This window comes from Medicago truncatula, chromosome 5 (genome assembly GCF_003473485.1).
Source record: "Medicago truncatula cultivar Jemalong A17 chromosome 5, MtrunA17r5.0-ANR, whole genome shotgun sequence".
NCBI lineage: Eukaryota > Viridiplantae > Streptophyta > Magnoliopsida > Fabales > Fabaceae > Medicago > Medicago truncatula.
This window is the reverse complement of record NC_053046.1, coordinates 15,530,033-15,545,356: the sequence shown is the minus strand read 5'-3', so window position 1 is coordinate 15,545,356 and position 15,324 is coordinate 15,530,033. Positions and strand designations below refer to the sequence as shown.

Below are 15,324 nucleotides of genomic sequence, written 5' to 3'. Positions count from 1 at the left end.
CACTTGTAAGACCTATTTAGTTTCTCAGCATTCCATGTTTGAAGGATTGTTCCTTTAAGGTAGTCTTCGAGGTCGTAAGCTTCTGTCCCTGTTTACAACCGAATTTGATTGGGTCCCTCTCTAGTTGGCTACAAGTTTTCTATCTTCGGAATCCTTTTGATTTTGACCGAGGATGAGGTCACCTACCTCAAACTCCCTCTTGATAACTTTTTTTTCTGTGTCGGGAAGCTATTTTTTGCTTGAGTGCTACTTCTTTAAGGGCGGCTTCATTTCGTATTTCCTCAACAAATTCCAACTATTCTCGCAAGTCTTCAGTGTTTGCTTGAAAGTTGGTTTCCTCTCTCATTCACCAATTGAGTTCGTTCAGTTCTATAGGGGTGACGACCTTGGTTCCGTATGTAAGCCGAAAAGGAGATTCGCCTGTGGTCGAACGAGGAGTGGTGCAATATGCCCATAACACAATATGAAGTTCCTCAGCCCAATTTCCCTTAGCTTCGTCTAATAGTCGTCGTATTCCGCATAGGATGACTCGATCATTAGACTTTGGTTGCCTGTTTGTTTGGGGATGCTCGACCGAGGTGAAACTTTGTTAGATGTTTTAGTTTTTTAAATAATCTCGGGACTTCCGATCAGTGAATTATGTCACATTGTTAGAAATCACGAGGGATGTTGCTCAAAACCTTGCGGGTATGTTTATTTTGAAGAAAGGAAGCATGTTCTTCGCCGTGATCTTTGTTAGGGATTCGTCGAATAATCCACTACGACCACCAGGTAGTTGACTTGTCCCATAGCTTTGGGGAATGGTCCCGATAGACCGATTCCACACCAAGCAAACGGCCATGGTGAAGCGAATGATGTTAACTCAGCTGGAGGAGCTATGTGCATGTCCCTATGTTTCTGGAATCTGTGGCATTACATAAACCCAAACCATTACCATCATAAATTAGTCAAATATTGGATAAATTACTAGGGCAATACAAACCAAGCAGCATATACTGATATACCACAGACACAGACAGGATGCCCGACTCCGACCAATCTCCCTCCCTTGCTCTCATCGACGCATAGCCTCAAATAACTCCCTCTCATGCTCTCCTCGTCCTCGACACCCTCTTAATCAAGATCTTCGATGTCTACTTCTTTACTGGAGCTTGTATCTCTCTCTGTGTGTCTCTCTCCCTCTCTCACGCACATTATTTATTTTCTTCATCTATTTTATGTTATGTTCATTGCTCACCTCATTCTACTCCCTTCCTTAAAGTTACCATATATATCACCTTGCTAATCAAATACACCAATTTCTCCGAATTGTTTCACACTTTAGGGGTACGTATATCAGTTCTATGATCATAGGTTTCAGAAGTTCCATTGTTGCATTATTCTTTATTTTTTGTGAACTAATGCTGTTATTTTCTTTGTTTTTGTCGTCCTAGTTGTTGGCCAAAGAATTGATAACTCCTAGTGGCCCTGTTCAGGTAACAACAAACTGCTTGTCGAGGATGTCTCAACGGTTATCTTCCCAAAATATCTAATTTACTCTGAACTATCCAGTTGCACTATGCTTGAAGATCTTGTTGTTTGATTTTCAAAAACATTTTCTCTTTTTAGTTTTAATTACAAGTTTCCACTTTGTACTCTGTTTTCAATTTTTTGTTTTTGTTACAGAAAACTACTGAATCAACATAGTTCAAAGAAACTAAGTGAAAATAAGGTAGTATTTTGTAATTAAAACAGAAAACAGAAGCAGAAACCAAACAAGCCCTTATATTCAGTGCTGACTTTTAAATTTCAATGCCCAATAGCTTTCCTCATTCCTCTTGAGGCATAATTTTCAATGTTATCTCTTGTATTTTCCTGTTTGGATAATAGTCTAACGTTAATCAGTGAATATTCGTGCAGAAGCAACCGAAACTTGTAGGGATGCCTCTAGGGGCGGTTCTAAGGCCCGGCGACCCCGGGCACTCGCCCGGGCTCCAGGCCAAATTTTTTACAATTTCTTGTATAAATCCCTATGAATTTCTTATATAAACCCCCTATAAATTGGACAATTTCTTTACATTTTTTATTATTTGCTTGCAATTTCTTATGTACGCCCTATAAATGCGTTGTAAATTTTTTTTTGCCTGGGCTTTACAATATTCCTGGCTCCGCCAGAGGCTCTTGCTTTGTACAAAAATTCTGCAACTCCAGATCAGAAGGTTTTTCTCTATATCTTACTTTGTTATCTATTTTTATTTTTTTCCTAATGCTAAAAATTTGAGATTTAATACATATTACATGCATAGTGATGTTGTTTTAACCGACAGGGTCTTAAACCTATGGAATCTACATTGGATAAACCTATGGAGTCTTCACGACAGGTCAGTGTAAACCGGATTGCAAACATATAGTGTCAATCATTGGATAAAGTTCACAACATTTACAAGGGGAGTGGTAGAAACATACATTTTTTTTAATTGAGACTTTAACTTATCGAACACATCCGATCCATTCTCTGAAAAGAGAGATTTCTTCATCAGAAACTGTAGTAAGCAACGGATTTGCCTTTTTAAAGCTTAGAATGAGGGAGATGCCAAAGTCGTGATCAAGGGTGGGAAAAGTCCTTGGTGGCTTGGAGATGAATACCCTAACGAGCACTTGATATTATCAAATTAGTTACGTGTGCAATCTATGGCATTCACCAAAATGAGCGATACTTTACTCTGCGAGATGCAAAGCATGTATTATTGGTCAAGCGTTCCTTATTGAGTTCAGTACCGCATGCAATTGATAAAGTAGAGTAGAGTATGTGTGTTGATTGTGGAATTAAAAAAGCTTAGATGGTTACTTGTATCGCAAGTCACTGACTAGTTGACTAGCTAACAAACTGCGTTTGTTAGACAATTTTCTAAGTTAGTAGGGATTAATAACTAATTCTAGTTAGAGTCATATAGAGCATATGCACTGTATGTAATGCACAATTCAAATTTTGTAAATACAATTTTTCAGTTCATTAGCTTCTTGTATATTCAAGCTTTTATATATTCATTCATCAATAGAGTTCAAGGTTAACCTTTCACATGGTATTAGTCGCATTTAACTTAGCTGTATCTTCTTCTTTGGGCTTTACCAAATTTCCTCGCTTATCTGTTTTCATAAATCTCAATTTTTTCGCCAATTCTTCTTATATATGTATGTATTTTCGTTTTTGCATTGATTCTTGCATTAAATTATTCTTTCTTGCATTGAACTGGTAACAACTATCATTCTTGGTAAATGGCAAGGATATTTTTTTTTGACACCCAAATGCTATTCTACACCTTAAGAGATATAGAGATGGAAGAGAGAGGAGTGATGGATAGGTGATGGTGAGAAATAAAGAGAATGCAGGGTGTTATATGGGTGTTGATTATTTTTGCAAGGGTGTTAAAAATGACTTAGTATGGTGCTCCATCAACTTCAAAATGGTCATAATAATGATTTTATGTCCTGGCTTATCTAGAGAATTCTGCAAAGTAAACTACAACAATTGGGATGAGTGTAAAAAAAACTCTAACTCAACTAAATTCTTAAATGACAACCCAATGTGGCAATGCATTATGGATGTAGACTAATAATTCATGAATCAAAATTTAGAAAGAAAGAAAAAGACATTTAATGGGCTTGTCCCATGATTGGTTAAGAAAGGTCTTAAAATCCCTGGTTATGTGAAAAAATCAACATTGCCTGCGTAAGTGAGAACATAACGAGAAAGAGAGAAAATAAACAGATTTTCAGGGACCCAGAAGAGAAGAAATTTAAGGTTCACAAGTTGTGGATGATTGTGCAGCTAACTTGCTCTATCTTATATTTTTTGCAATTTCAGTATGGTATTCCCACCATTCACCTAGTCATTTTGATATAGTGATATCATATATCACCAGTAATTTGTTTTTATTTTAATGCATTATCACTAATTTATTGATTTTGGTATATCATACTCGTGTAAAAATGACAGTTAATAAACTTGTTTTTTTAATCATACGAATTGATAATCTATAAATGATAAACTCAATTTCAAAAAAACACATAATGTAAAGTTTGACTGATTTAGGTCCCACACCTGATGAGGTAAGTTTCTGAGGTAAGTTTTTTATGTTTTTTTTAATGTTATTATTTTCGCCATATTTATTTTTGTTTTTTTAATGGCATTTATTTCTTGGTATGTAAGAAAACAAAATTCAGCTTTATAAAGACCGTTATCTCAAAAAAAAAAAAAATCAAATAATTTCATATTCAGATGTATATCGACGTGATCTCAAGTCAATGTTCATTAGAGTCTTGAATGATAGTTCCTCTTTTTCACATTGCATGTCATTTTTTTATAATAATTTTGTTTCACTTTACTTGTTATTTTTAAATTTCAATGCAGCATTAATTATTAATTTATCAACGATATACTTACCTATTTATTGTAGAGAGAGAAAAATAATATAATGAAATAGTAAATGATTAAGGATATTACAGAGAAAAAAAAACCTAGAATTTCATCAAGAATAACAAAACTGATTAGATTTCTTAATGTATAAATTCCTCAAAAACGACCATTAAGATGTAGAAAAAGTCTTGGGCGTGGTACCATAGAAAATGACGGTACAAACTACATAATTAATTAGCAAAGAAAAATAACTAGCTAGTAGCAGCAAAGTCATTTATTTGCTTATGTCATGTTTTGGATTTTACCAAATTTTCATTTATGATTTCTAGTCATTTTATTCTAGTGGGACATATAAAAATTCAAAGCATCAAAACTTTCAAACTTTATTGTGCACCGTAACTTCACACTTGGAAAAGTATAGTTATGAAAGCTACTATTATACTCATTCCACATTTTGTCAGTAAACAAATCCTCTATTATCCTCTACCATTCATTACCTTGCATTGCAAGCAATTCCCTTAGCTGAATTCTCTTATTCATCATGCCAACCCTTGTTCAATTCTTGATACTAGTTTTACTATTGTTCAATTTTGTGTCAGTTTTATCCCAAGTTAACCAGTTCTTGTATGCAGGATTCAAGGATGTTGGTCCCAACAATCTTACCTTGAATGGTTTTGCAGAGATAGAGAAAAATGGGATGATAAGATTAACAAATCACACAAACAATGAAATGGGCCATGCTTTTTACTCATTACCTTTTCAGCTAAGGAACTCGACAACTCGTAAAGCTTACTCATTTTCTTCATCTTTTGCTCTTGCTGTTGTCCCTGAGTATCCTAATATAGGTGGTCATGGCATGGCTTTCACAATAGCAACTACTAAGGATCTCGAAGGTTCGCCTCTTCAGTATCTTGGTCTTTTCAATTCGAGTAATGTTGGTAATTTTTCGAACCATCTTTTTGCTGTTGAATTTGACACTGTCTTAGACTTTGGGTTTGATGATATTAATGATAACCATGTTGGTATAGACATCAATGGTTTGAAATCCAAAGCATATGTTACTGCTGGCTATTATATTGATAATGATTCAACCAAACAACAACATCTTGATATCAAAAGTGGGAAACCAATTCTAGCTTGGGTTGATTATGATTCTTCAATAAATCTTGTTAGTGTTACACTTTCTCCAACTTCAACAAAACCAAAAAAACCAACTTTGTCCTTTCATACCGATCTATCGCCTATTTTTCATGATACTATGTATGTTGGATTCTCTGCATCAACTGGTTTACAGCTTGCTAGCTCTCATTACATCTTGGGTTGGAGCTTTAAAATCAACGGACCGGCACCACCACTTGATTTGTCTTCACTCCCACAACCTCCTCGACCAAAGAAGAAAAAAACTTCTATGATAATCAGTGTTTCGGTCACAGTTTTTTTTGTTGTATTGTGTTCAATAGCAATTGGTATTTACATTTTTAGAAAAATCAAGAATGCTGATGTAATAGAACCATGGGAGCTTGAAGTTGGGCCACATAGATACTCCTATCAAGAGCTCAACAAAGCTACAAAAGGTTTCAAGGAGAAAGAGCTACTTGGGCAGGGTGGTTTTGGAAGAGTTTACAAAGGGACATTGCCAGATTCAAATATTCAAGTAGCTGTTAAGAGATTTTCACATGAATCAAAACAAGGGCTTAGGGAATTCGTGTCTGAAATCGCCAGCATAGGCCGGCTTCGTCACAGGAATTTAGTTCAGCTACTTGGATGGTGTCGCTGCAAAGGCGACCTGCTACTTGTGTATGACTTCATGGCTAATGGAAGCTTAGATAAGTACTTGTTTGAAAACACAGAAATTGTGTTAAGTTGGGAACAAAGGTTCAAGATAATAAAGGGTGTTGCTTCAGGCCTTTTGTATCTACATGAAGGCTATGAGCAAGTTGTAATACACAGAGATGTTAAGGCTAGCAATGTTCTTTTAGACTTTGAACTCAACGGAAGATTAGGTGATTTTGGTTTGGCAAGGTTATATGAACACGGTGCTAATCCAGGGACCACAAGAGTGGTGGGAACCTTAGGCTATTTGGCACCGGAATTACCTAGAACAGGAAGAGCATCAACGAGTTCAGACGTTTTTGCATTTGGTGCACTTCTGCTTGAGGTAGCTTGTGGGAGAAGGCCTATTGAGCCTAAGGCATTGCAAGAAGAGTTAGTGTTGGTGGATTGGGTGTGGGAAAAGTACAAAGAAGGAAGAATACTTGAAGTAGTGGATCGTAAATTGAATCGAAATTTTGATGAAAGTGAGGTAGTGCTTGTGTTGAAATTAGGATTGTTATGTTCAAATGATGTTCCTTTTGTTAGACCTAGCATGAGACAAGTGATGAGGATTTTGGATGGAGAAGTTGAGTTGCCTGATGATTTGAGTAATCCAGGAGTTATTGATCCACAACAGGGGTTTGATGAATTTTTGCACTCTGCATATTCCTCATTTGATATCATGGATTCAAGCTCTTATCTTGAAAATAGATATACAGATGGTACTTGTTATATCTCTTTTGAGAGTTCACCTCAATCACTTCTCAATTCTAGAGAGGAAAAAAGGTGACTTATACGTTATACTGATATGAGAGGTTTTTATTTTTACATGTGCATGATTCGCCTGTTATATACGATCAAAACATGAATTTAATTTGTATACATCGACAATAAATTAAATTGTACAGACGTGGAGTTAAAAAAGGTTGGCCCCGTCAAGCAGGGAGGCGTATAAGTAGAAATAAAATAATAAGGTAATTTATAATGTCAATGAATCCTTCGAAATTATAATTTCTGGTATTACTTTGGTCCTATGAAGTTTATGTCGAAACTACAATGCGTTTGTCTTTGTTGCAGCGGGAATTTATGTATTCTTCTTTTTAACCTCATCCATCTCTTCATCTAGCTATTAGCTTATAGTCGTTCTCTAAATACGGGCTTGAATATGGTTGTCGCAAGTCGCAACCACATATTTCACAAACAAATAAACTATATGTAATTAATAAGTAATGACTATAACAGAAAGCAAATGATAAGAAAAACACAATAGAGGAAAAACAAATTATGTAAAACAATTTTGAATGAGTTTATGCTTACAAGTGAAGGCTTGGAAAATATATGCCTTCCACACTATTGCAGAGAACAGTGACCTTCTTTGGAAGTACTAACTTCCCATTGTTTTTGTTCCATCTATGTTAAAAAAACTCCACTGTAGTAGTGAGAACTGAGAAGTATAAACTACAAGAAGCAAAACAAAATGATACTTATTCAAACGCCTCAAGAAATAATGTTAAAACAGCATAGTTGACTCTTAAATAATGGGATTAGTTCATTAAAAAGTTACATGGAACTCCTGTTAGGCTACAACATCAATCAAGGTGTCAGGATTAAGGTCCTGAACAAACTTCTTAAACCTTTTAAGATCCAACTTCTCCGTCACAGATAACTGTTTCAATTTAAAAGTCATGTTCATCCTTTTTTCAGCTAGGAATCTTAGACCCTTCATTTTTGCTCGAGCACATAATGTTGGCTAGGAGTCTTTGGCTCTCCTTTTTTTCGCTCAAGCACATAGTACCAACTAAGAGTCTTTGGCTCTCCATTTTCACTCGAGCACATAGTGCCAACTATATAGGAGTCTTTGGTTCTCCATTTTCACTCGAGCACATAGTGTCGCATGGGAAGTTGGACACATTCCTTTGTCCTTTCGCTCACAAAAAAAAAACACCTCATTTTATTAATGCTCGTGGAAAAACACATCATGTGGTCCATTCTTCCAAAAAGAAAACAAGAAATCAAAATACAATGAGTGGACTTGGCTAATGAGTGGGCTTCTAAGGCCTTATTATGTTTTGCATTTTCTTGACTATTGGTGGTAGGTATTTAGCTTGAGAAGCAAAGAGAAACTCCAAACTTATGTTCTTGACTTTTCGTAGGACTGGGTATGCTTCACTCCCTCTACTATTTGTTAAATCTTCATGGTGTCGGGGAGGGTGTACGCATTTGTTATCCCGTGTATTTGAGGATATGCCTTTTCCGGTCTTTGGCTATTTTACGGGTTGGTCTTCAATCATGACCGTGCCCGCAAGATCATCCTTCGTTTGAACAATACAAGCTTTCCACTAGAAGTAGGTCTATGAGACTTCACCTTTGTTTTGAGGGGGGTGACCTTTTCTAGGCCTTTCTCTTCATCATTCTCAGTTTGAACTAGAGGTGTGTGAAAGTTCGTGAGGTTGACGTCAATTGGTTGGTATACTGAGGAGCTTACTTCCTTTGGAGTTCATTTCTTCTAGATAGTGGCGACATCTAGGTTTTCCTTGTAAAGCTTTCTGGTACCTCCTTGCTTGCATAAGGTCCACACAAAGTCATGACCTTGTCCTTGGTGTTATGAGACTTTATTTTTCAAATGACAGTTGTGGGCACAACTCCTAAGAATGCCAGGCCAGAGTAGGTATCCCCAAAATGTGATTGTAGTCGGATTTGCATGAGACGACAAAAAATTGGACAGCCAAACTCCTCCTCGCGCTTTCTTCGCCAAATGTGACTTGTAGTTCAATGAAACCCTAGGGACAGGTTATGGAACCGTTGAATCCTTGAAGTTTGTTCCCTTGTACGATGATAAACTTCCTTTCTTTAGTCCTAACTTCGTAAATATCATACATAATTCCTTGGGATTTCCCCTCGCCGACTAAAATTCTTTAGACATCATGGTTCGTTGTACACCTTCCGTCGTCATGATCCTTATCGCTGCATCTGACAACGTCAATTGTTGTTCTCGACGAGGTATCATCACATTGAGGGGATCTCTTCCACCTCAAGATTCACTACGGCATTTCACGAAGAAAGTCATCAACGTTCGCACCGATTTGGACACAAACCCAATGTGTCCTAAACAAAAAGTCCAGATTTCCTATCCATCGAATTTTTATTGGAGGTAAATTATGCATGGTCGATTAATTTAGGAATTTTATTATTTCTTTTTAATTTTTACAATTTTCATTTGTCTAGATAATTCTTGTGCTCAGTTAAATTTTACAAGAAAATAACTTTATTTTATTTTATTTTATTTTAGATCCAATATATAAAACATCGTTATAGTTTAATTACTTAAATAAAATCATTTCATGTCAATAGCAATGATTTCCTCAACAAAAAGATATAAAGACAAATAACATAAGACTATTACCTGCATGAAATTTCATTAATAAACTTAAGGTTAACATTAGTGCACAATTGTATTTTTAGTGCTTATATGTAATTTCATGTATGTTTATTATATACACACGTTTGTATTTATACTAAAATAAAAATGTAAACTTCAATCGACTAATTTTTAAAGTTGATTTTCTTTATAGTTGATGTAGGTTCTTCTTTAAGTGATGTTGTTCAAAGCATAACTTCAAGTACATGTGTTAAAAAAGATGATGTTGGTATAAAAACAGAGGTTAGGCATAAACTATACATAAAATTAATGTTCTTGCATGTTTTTGATGAAAACAACGTACTAAACTTTTACGTATTTGATGTGGTTATTACCGTGATATACAATGTTATGTCAATTGAGGCCTGATGCAATTATGGGTACTGCTGCATCTGATATATTTCAATTGTATTACCCGATGTGGTCCCCAATAAAGAAAATTTATATATTGAGAAAACATATAGACTTTGTTAACTTTATTAAACCAAATAAAATAACACTAGATATGGGGGGGACTCCCTTTCAACCATAATTTCATCAAATATACGACAAGAAAAATCAACATCCATTAGCACTCACGCATAGTGACCAAAGATTTTATTTTGAGGAGCGGTGTCAATAATTAAAGGAGTTCCAATTTCACGAATAATTCGATCACTCCAATACTCTTGAGGCAATTCCAACAATCGAATCCATACATGTGCATGAGTTTGCCTGTGGTAGTGTGTGTTAAAATTCATTGTCCAATTTGAGAGCCGAACCAAACCTGGCTTCATATTGATCGTGACTTGTGACCAAACTGCCCTCAAAGCCTCCACCAAACCAAATGTATATTCGAAGAAACCCCTACCAAGTGAGATGAGACGCCAAGGAAGCACGGTGTTCCAAATTTGTAATAACTTCACTTATACTTCCCTTGCTATATATGGTATGTCTTCTTTGCTAAGCACCAATCTTCCATGAAGTTTCTCTTGACAATCCTTCAAATTATTTTCACACTCCTGCTGAGTTATCTTAATACAAAGTGAATCACCTTTAACCTCTAACCTCTAAAAGAGGAAGTGGTTCATTTTGCTTTACATCAGAATTTGAGAAAAACCTGAACAAAAGATTTCGTGTACGCATAATTTGGCCTAGGTACTCACTAATCCAAGCAAACAATGCAACTTTAATTAACCAACACCGAAATGAAGTGATAATCAAATAAAGGTTGCGAACAACACATGATTCACCCAAAAGATAAGGGTTCAATCAATGATTCACACCGAACAACCAATTCACAGACTACAAATACTCTTCCTTTATATAGTTAATAAATATATATTTCTCATTAATCTACATCTTGGCAATTAATTATTGGGCCAAAAGTTTTATGACATTCAAATTTCATTTTGGAAACATTTTTGAGACATAATATATCTGACTATAGTTGATCACACTAATATAAACTACTATTAATTAGGTCTCAAAGATTTCATCAATGATTCAGTTTGATGATGGACAAATTGCTTTATCAATAATGCTCAATGTTTTGCTATTGAAGGTAAATCATTTATTATCATATAATATATAATATTTATGTATGATTCATTGAATAATATTCAATTTTGATAAAATTCGTGTATTTACTATCTTTCTTTTAAATTTTTACAATTTTCGTTTATTAATATGACTCTTGTGTTCGATTAAACCATGAGTATTTGTATGAGAAAATAAATTGTTTTTTTTTTTTCATTTATTTGAATTTATCTCAGGTGGATAATATGAAAGTAGAGAAATCAAATTTAAAATTGAAATATTGAATTGATCTATTGTACGAAAACATTGAATTAGCATATAGGTTTTTGCCAAAATATAAAAAAAAAATGAGCAATGATATTTGTACATCCATTCCATGACAACTTTAGTGACAACCTTGTTTTTCTCTCTTCTTATTGGTCAAAAACAATGGAGAGAGAAAAAGGAAGAGAGAGGATAAGACCATCATATGAGTATGAGAGAGAAAGTTGTACAGAAGTTGTCACAAATTGGTTATACAAATATTATTTCTCAAAAAAAATCTTGGTTAATTTCAGAAACAAAATATAGATGTGTGTGAGTGTGCGTGCGCGTGTGATTGTGTTTGTGTGTGTGTGAGAGAGAGAAAGAGAGAGATATCAAATGTCTGACAAAGATATAAGAAAACATAAGAAAGAGAATTTCGTTAGTGTTTAAGATATAAACTATTTACTTTGGTTAATCAAACTAGAATTACTATAGAGAAAATTAAATTAATTTATATGATTAAATTCAATAAATCTAAAAAATAAAAATAAAAAAACCTTTCAGACTATTAAAAACACTGTGTAGAAAAAAGTTGTTGACAACTTATAGTTTACAGTGAACTAAAGTTCATATTGATATGTAGATATGGAGATTCGTCCTAAGGAAAGGGAAGGTACCATAATGTACAAATCATGAGAGAGAGGGACTATTATATTTTCTATTTGTATATGTATAATATGGATGTGTTTAGACTTATGTATTCTTAAGGCATATACGTATACATGTATCTATTCTCACACACATGTATGTGAGAAGATGGACGATGTAGTATCAATAGTTTTATAAAGTTGTTCAATATGAAATGAATAACTTACAATTATATTTCAAATAATGTCACAATGTAGGTTTAACTGCCAATAAGATAAGTTTTTATTGAATGTCAGTGTAAAACTATTTTATACTGAGAGTCTATCTTCATTAAATTATCTTTTATGTAATGTAATTTTGATTCTAATCATCTTTAAAACTGATTCTTTGTTTTAAAATAAGCATCAGTGTATTTTAATTTTAATGGCATATATTTTTAGACTATTAAAGAAGTGAAAACAGATGGTAGACCATGGAACTCTAAAAAAGTCAATGTGACTGCCACTGAACCGTATATTTAACTTGTTTATCTTGTATGAAAGTATATCAATTTGTGGGACTCTATATCTGCAAATATTCTAGTTTATCTTGTTTATCTTGTATGAAAGTATATTTAACTTTTTATAAACTATTTACAATTGAAGCAAGCTTTCAAAGCAGAAAACTGGTAAGAAAGAGGCTGACATAGAAGAGGGATCAACTGCAGCAAAGAAAAAAAAGAATTACATATGGAAGTAAAAGTATACATATCCGTATCTTTTTTTGGTGTCTATACTACAAAACCTTCCAATATCTAGTAGGAAAAACTTTGTTAGTCTACTAAAAAGATAGTCATCATATGTTTTCATGAAGTAAATACTAATGTTAAAAAACGGAATCAAATCCAAAAGATAAATTGGCTGAGTTATGAATCAATATTCTCAATGATTTAATTGCTATTGTAATTAGATTTCATTTTCATTGTGATCAAAATAGTATAATGTGTGGAACCATAACTTTCGGGTCTCACCGGTTCTAAATCTAAATAATTATAAAAATATGGGTAAACACAATTTTATTGCCTTTAAAAAATGTTAAATACAATTATCATAACTTTATAGTTTATGATTTATTGATTGACATGAAAAACTATCTTATAGACATATTGATCGTACCTAATCAGAAGGTGATTGCCGGTGCTTTGAATGCGGTGGTTAAGTGGTGGTAGAATGAGTCAGAATGCTTCTTGGAGCAGATGGGGGGTGTGTACATGCAGGCACTCCGACGCTCAAGTAAGTAGAGATAAGGGAGTGAGGGTTTAGACTTTATAGGAAGAGATAGATTCTACCTTGGGGACTGCTATGAGTCCCCTATTTATAGAGGTGAAGGGCTGTAGAGCTGTTGTAATGGCACACTTGGCTCTGACGGTTACGAAATTGTGGGAAGTGTAACCGCCAGAGAGTTTATTGTGGGAACGTGCAGAGAGACGTTGTGGCTCGTTTGAACCCGTCTCGCTCGCTCCGTACACCCCCTTGCAAGGAAGGGGTGCGTTGCAAGTAAGTTTGTCAAACGTGGCGTTTGGACTTTGGATTGTATTAGGCCTGAATAAATAGGCCAAATATCCTTTTGCCCGATCCATAACACATACCAAAACGTTTGTTTGATCATAGTTTCTGTCATGTATATTTTAGGTCGAAATAAAGGAAGAGAATTAAGCAGCGGTGAAGAATAATTAGGTTGACAAAGTCTCTTGAACTTCAAATTATTTTATGATATTGTCAAACTATTGTGTGTCGTTTTTTTTTTGTTTTATTATACTTTCCTTCATTTTGGTACTTTACTATAATGATTATACAAGTTTATTAAACTTGTATGTATTTCCTTAATCCCTTTAAAGTGGATATAAAACTTGGATTGCTTTATAAATTTTGCAGGGGTATTTTTTTTATAATCAAGCTTTGATGTAAGAGTATATATTGGACCAACCAATCATCTTGATCTATATTAAAAAAAAAAAATCTAGTAGGTAAAAACAGTTAAATTAGTCTAATAGGATTTTTTTTTTTGGAATATTTTATTATTTAATTAAATTCCAATATGTGAAAATAAATTTATAATAGTTATGCTAGCTATTTATTAGCAGCTTTAATTGATTATGATCAAATAAAGTAAAAGGCTAAGACTAATTAGATTTTCTAGTCGGATAATTAATTGAATATTTGATTAATTGTTATCAACTCAATATGAATGGATATTAGATGGTCCATTAACGGAATAATAGAAAATCTTACTGGTCATCACACACTATATAAGGCTAGTCCTCAATACACAGTACACTAGCATGTTCTCTCTTTTCTCATTCTCAAGAGTGTTTGAGGCATTAAGATTTCCATTTGAGGAATAACAAAAGTTATTCTTTGTTGTGTGTTTCATGTTACCCTCCCTCCCTCCCTCTCTCTGTGTGTGTTTTTTAATTCAGCCACATTTTCCTAACTCTTAATATCTTTAATAAATGAAACATGCCGCAGATCCTAATTTATGTACATCCTCATATATTTTTCGCACTAAAGTATGATTATGGTTTGAATCTTTATAGAGCATGTATTGTATGGATGAATTATTAAATTAATTCCAACTCTTTTTTTAAATAATTTTCTGCACACCCTTTTTTTTTAATCAAGTATCTTTCAGGCACAAGCGGGGAGAATAATTTTTTGAATCTTGGGGAACTCAAATAGCAGCAAACTCTTGCTAAGAGTTTTAGCACTTCACGCCCCATAGTTTGTCTCACTCTCACCTCTCATGTGTTTCTAGCTTATGAATCCCTCCCTAAAAGGCACAAACGCTTTCTTAAAAATCCTCTATTGGTTCTCCAAGACTAACATCTTTCCCCCCTCACCAAAACCCGAGCCTTGTATTTATAGTTCCTCTAGCCCTAAAAAACCTGGAGACCAAGAAAACAAAAACAAAAATACTTGTCTACGTCACAATCCATTTCCTCCATGCCACGAGATAGGCAGTGGTTGGACACCCTACCATTCTTCGAGTTGCGCGTCAAGAATCGTTCCTCCGTGTCGTGAGGTAGGCAGAACCTAGGCTCCAAATGGTAAGGCATATACAAAAGAATAGCTAATAAGAAAGAATTTACATACACTAGACAGGGTTATGTTAAATCACAAGTTATCATTTGGCTAGTTGTCACCTTGAATAGAAAAATAGAGATCTCGCTTAAGGGTGCAAATGATGTCCTTTTTTAAACTTTAGTTTAGATGTTCATTGTTCATTATCTATGCTTTTACTAGATTGG

At 34.3% G+C, this 15,324-nt stretch overlaps 1 protein-coding gene across 1 annotated transcript; it reads left to right on the top strand.

The window, feature by feature from the left end:
* Positions 1 to 4,840: 4,840 nt before the first annotated feature.
* LOC11412863 (L-type lectin-domain containing receptor kinase S.4) lies at positions 4,841 to 7,139 on the top strand. The gene has a single exon (XM_003613333.3). The coding sequence runs from the start codon at positions 4,938 to 4,940 to the stop codon at positions 6,996 to 6,998; it is 2,061 nt and encodes a 686-aa protein (XP_003613381.1). The 5' UTR covers positions 4,841 to 4,937; the 3' UTR covers positions 6,999 to 7,139.
* Positions 7,140 to 15,324: the final 8,185 nt, after the last annotated feature.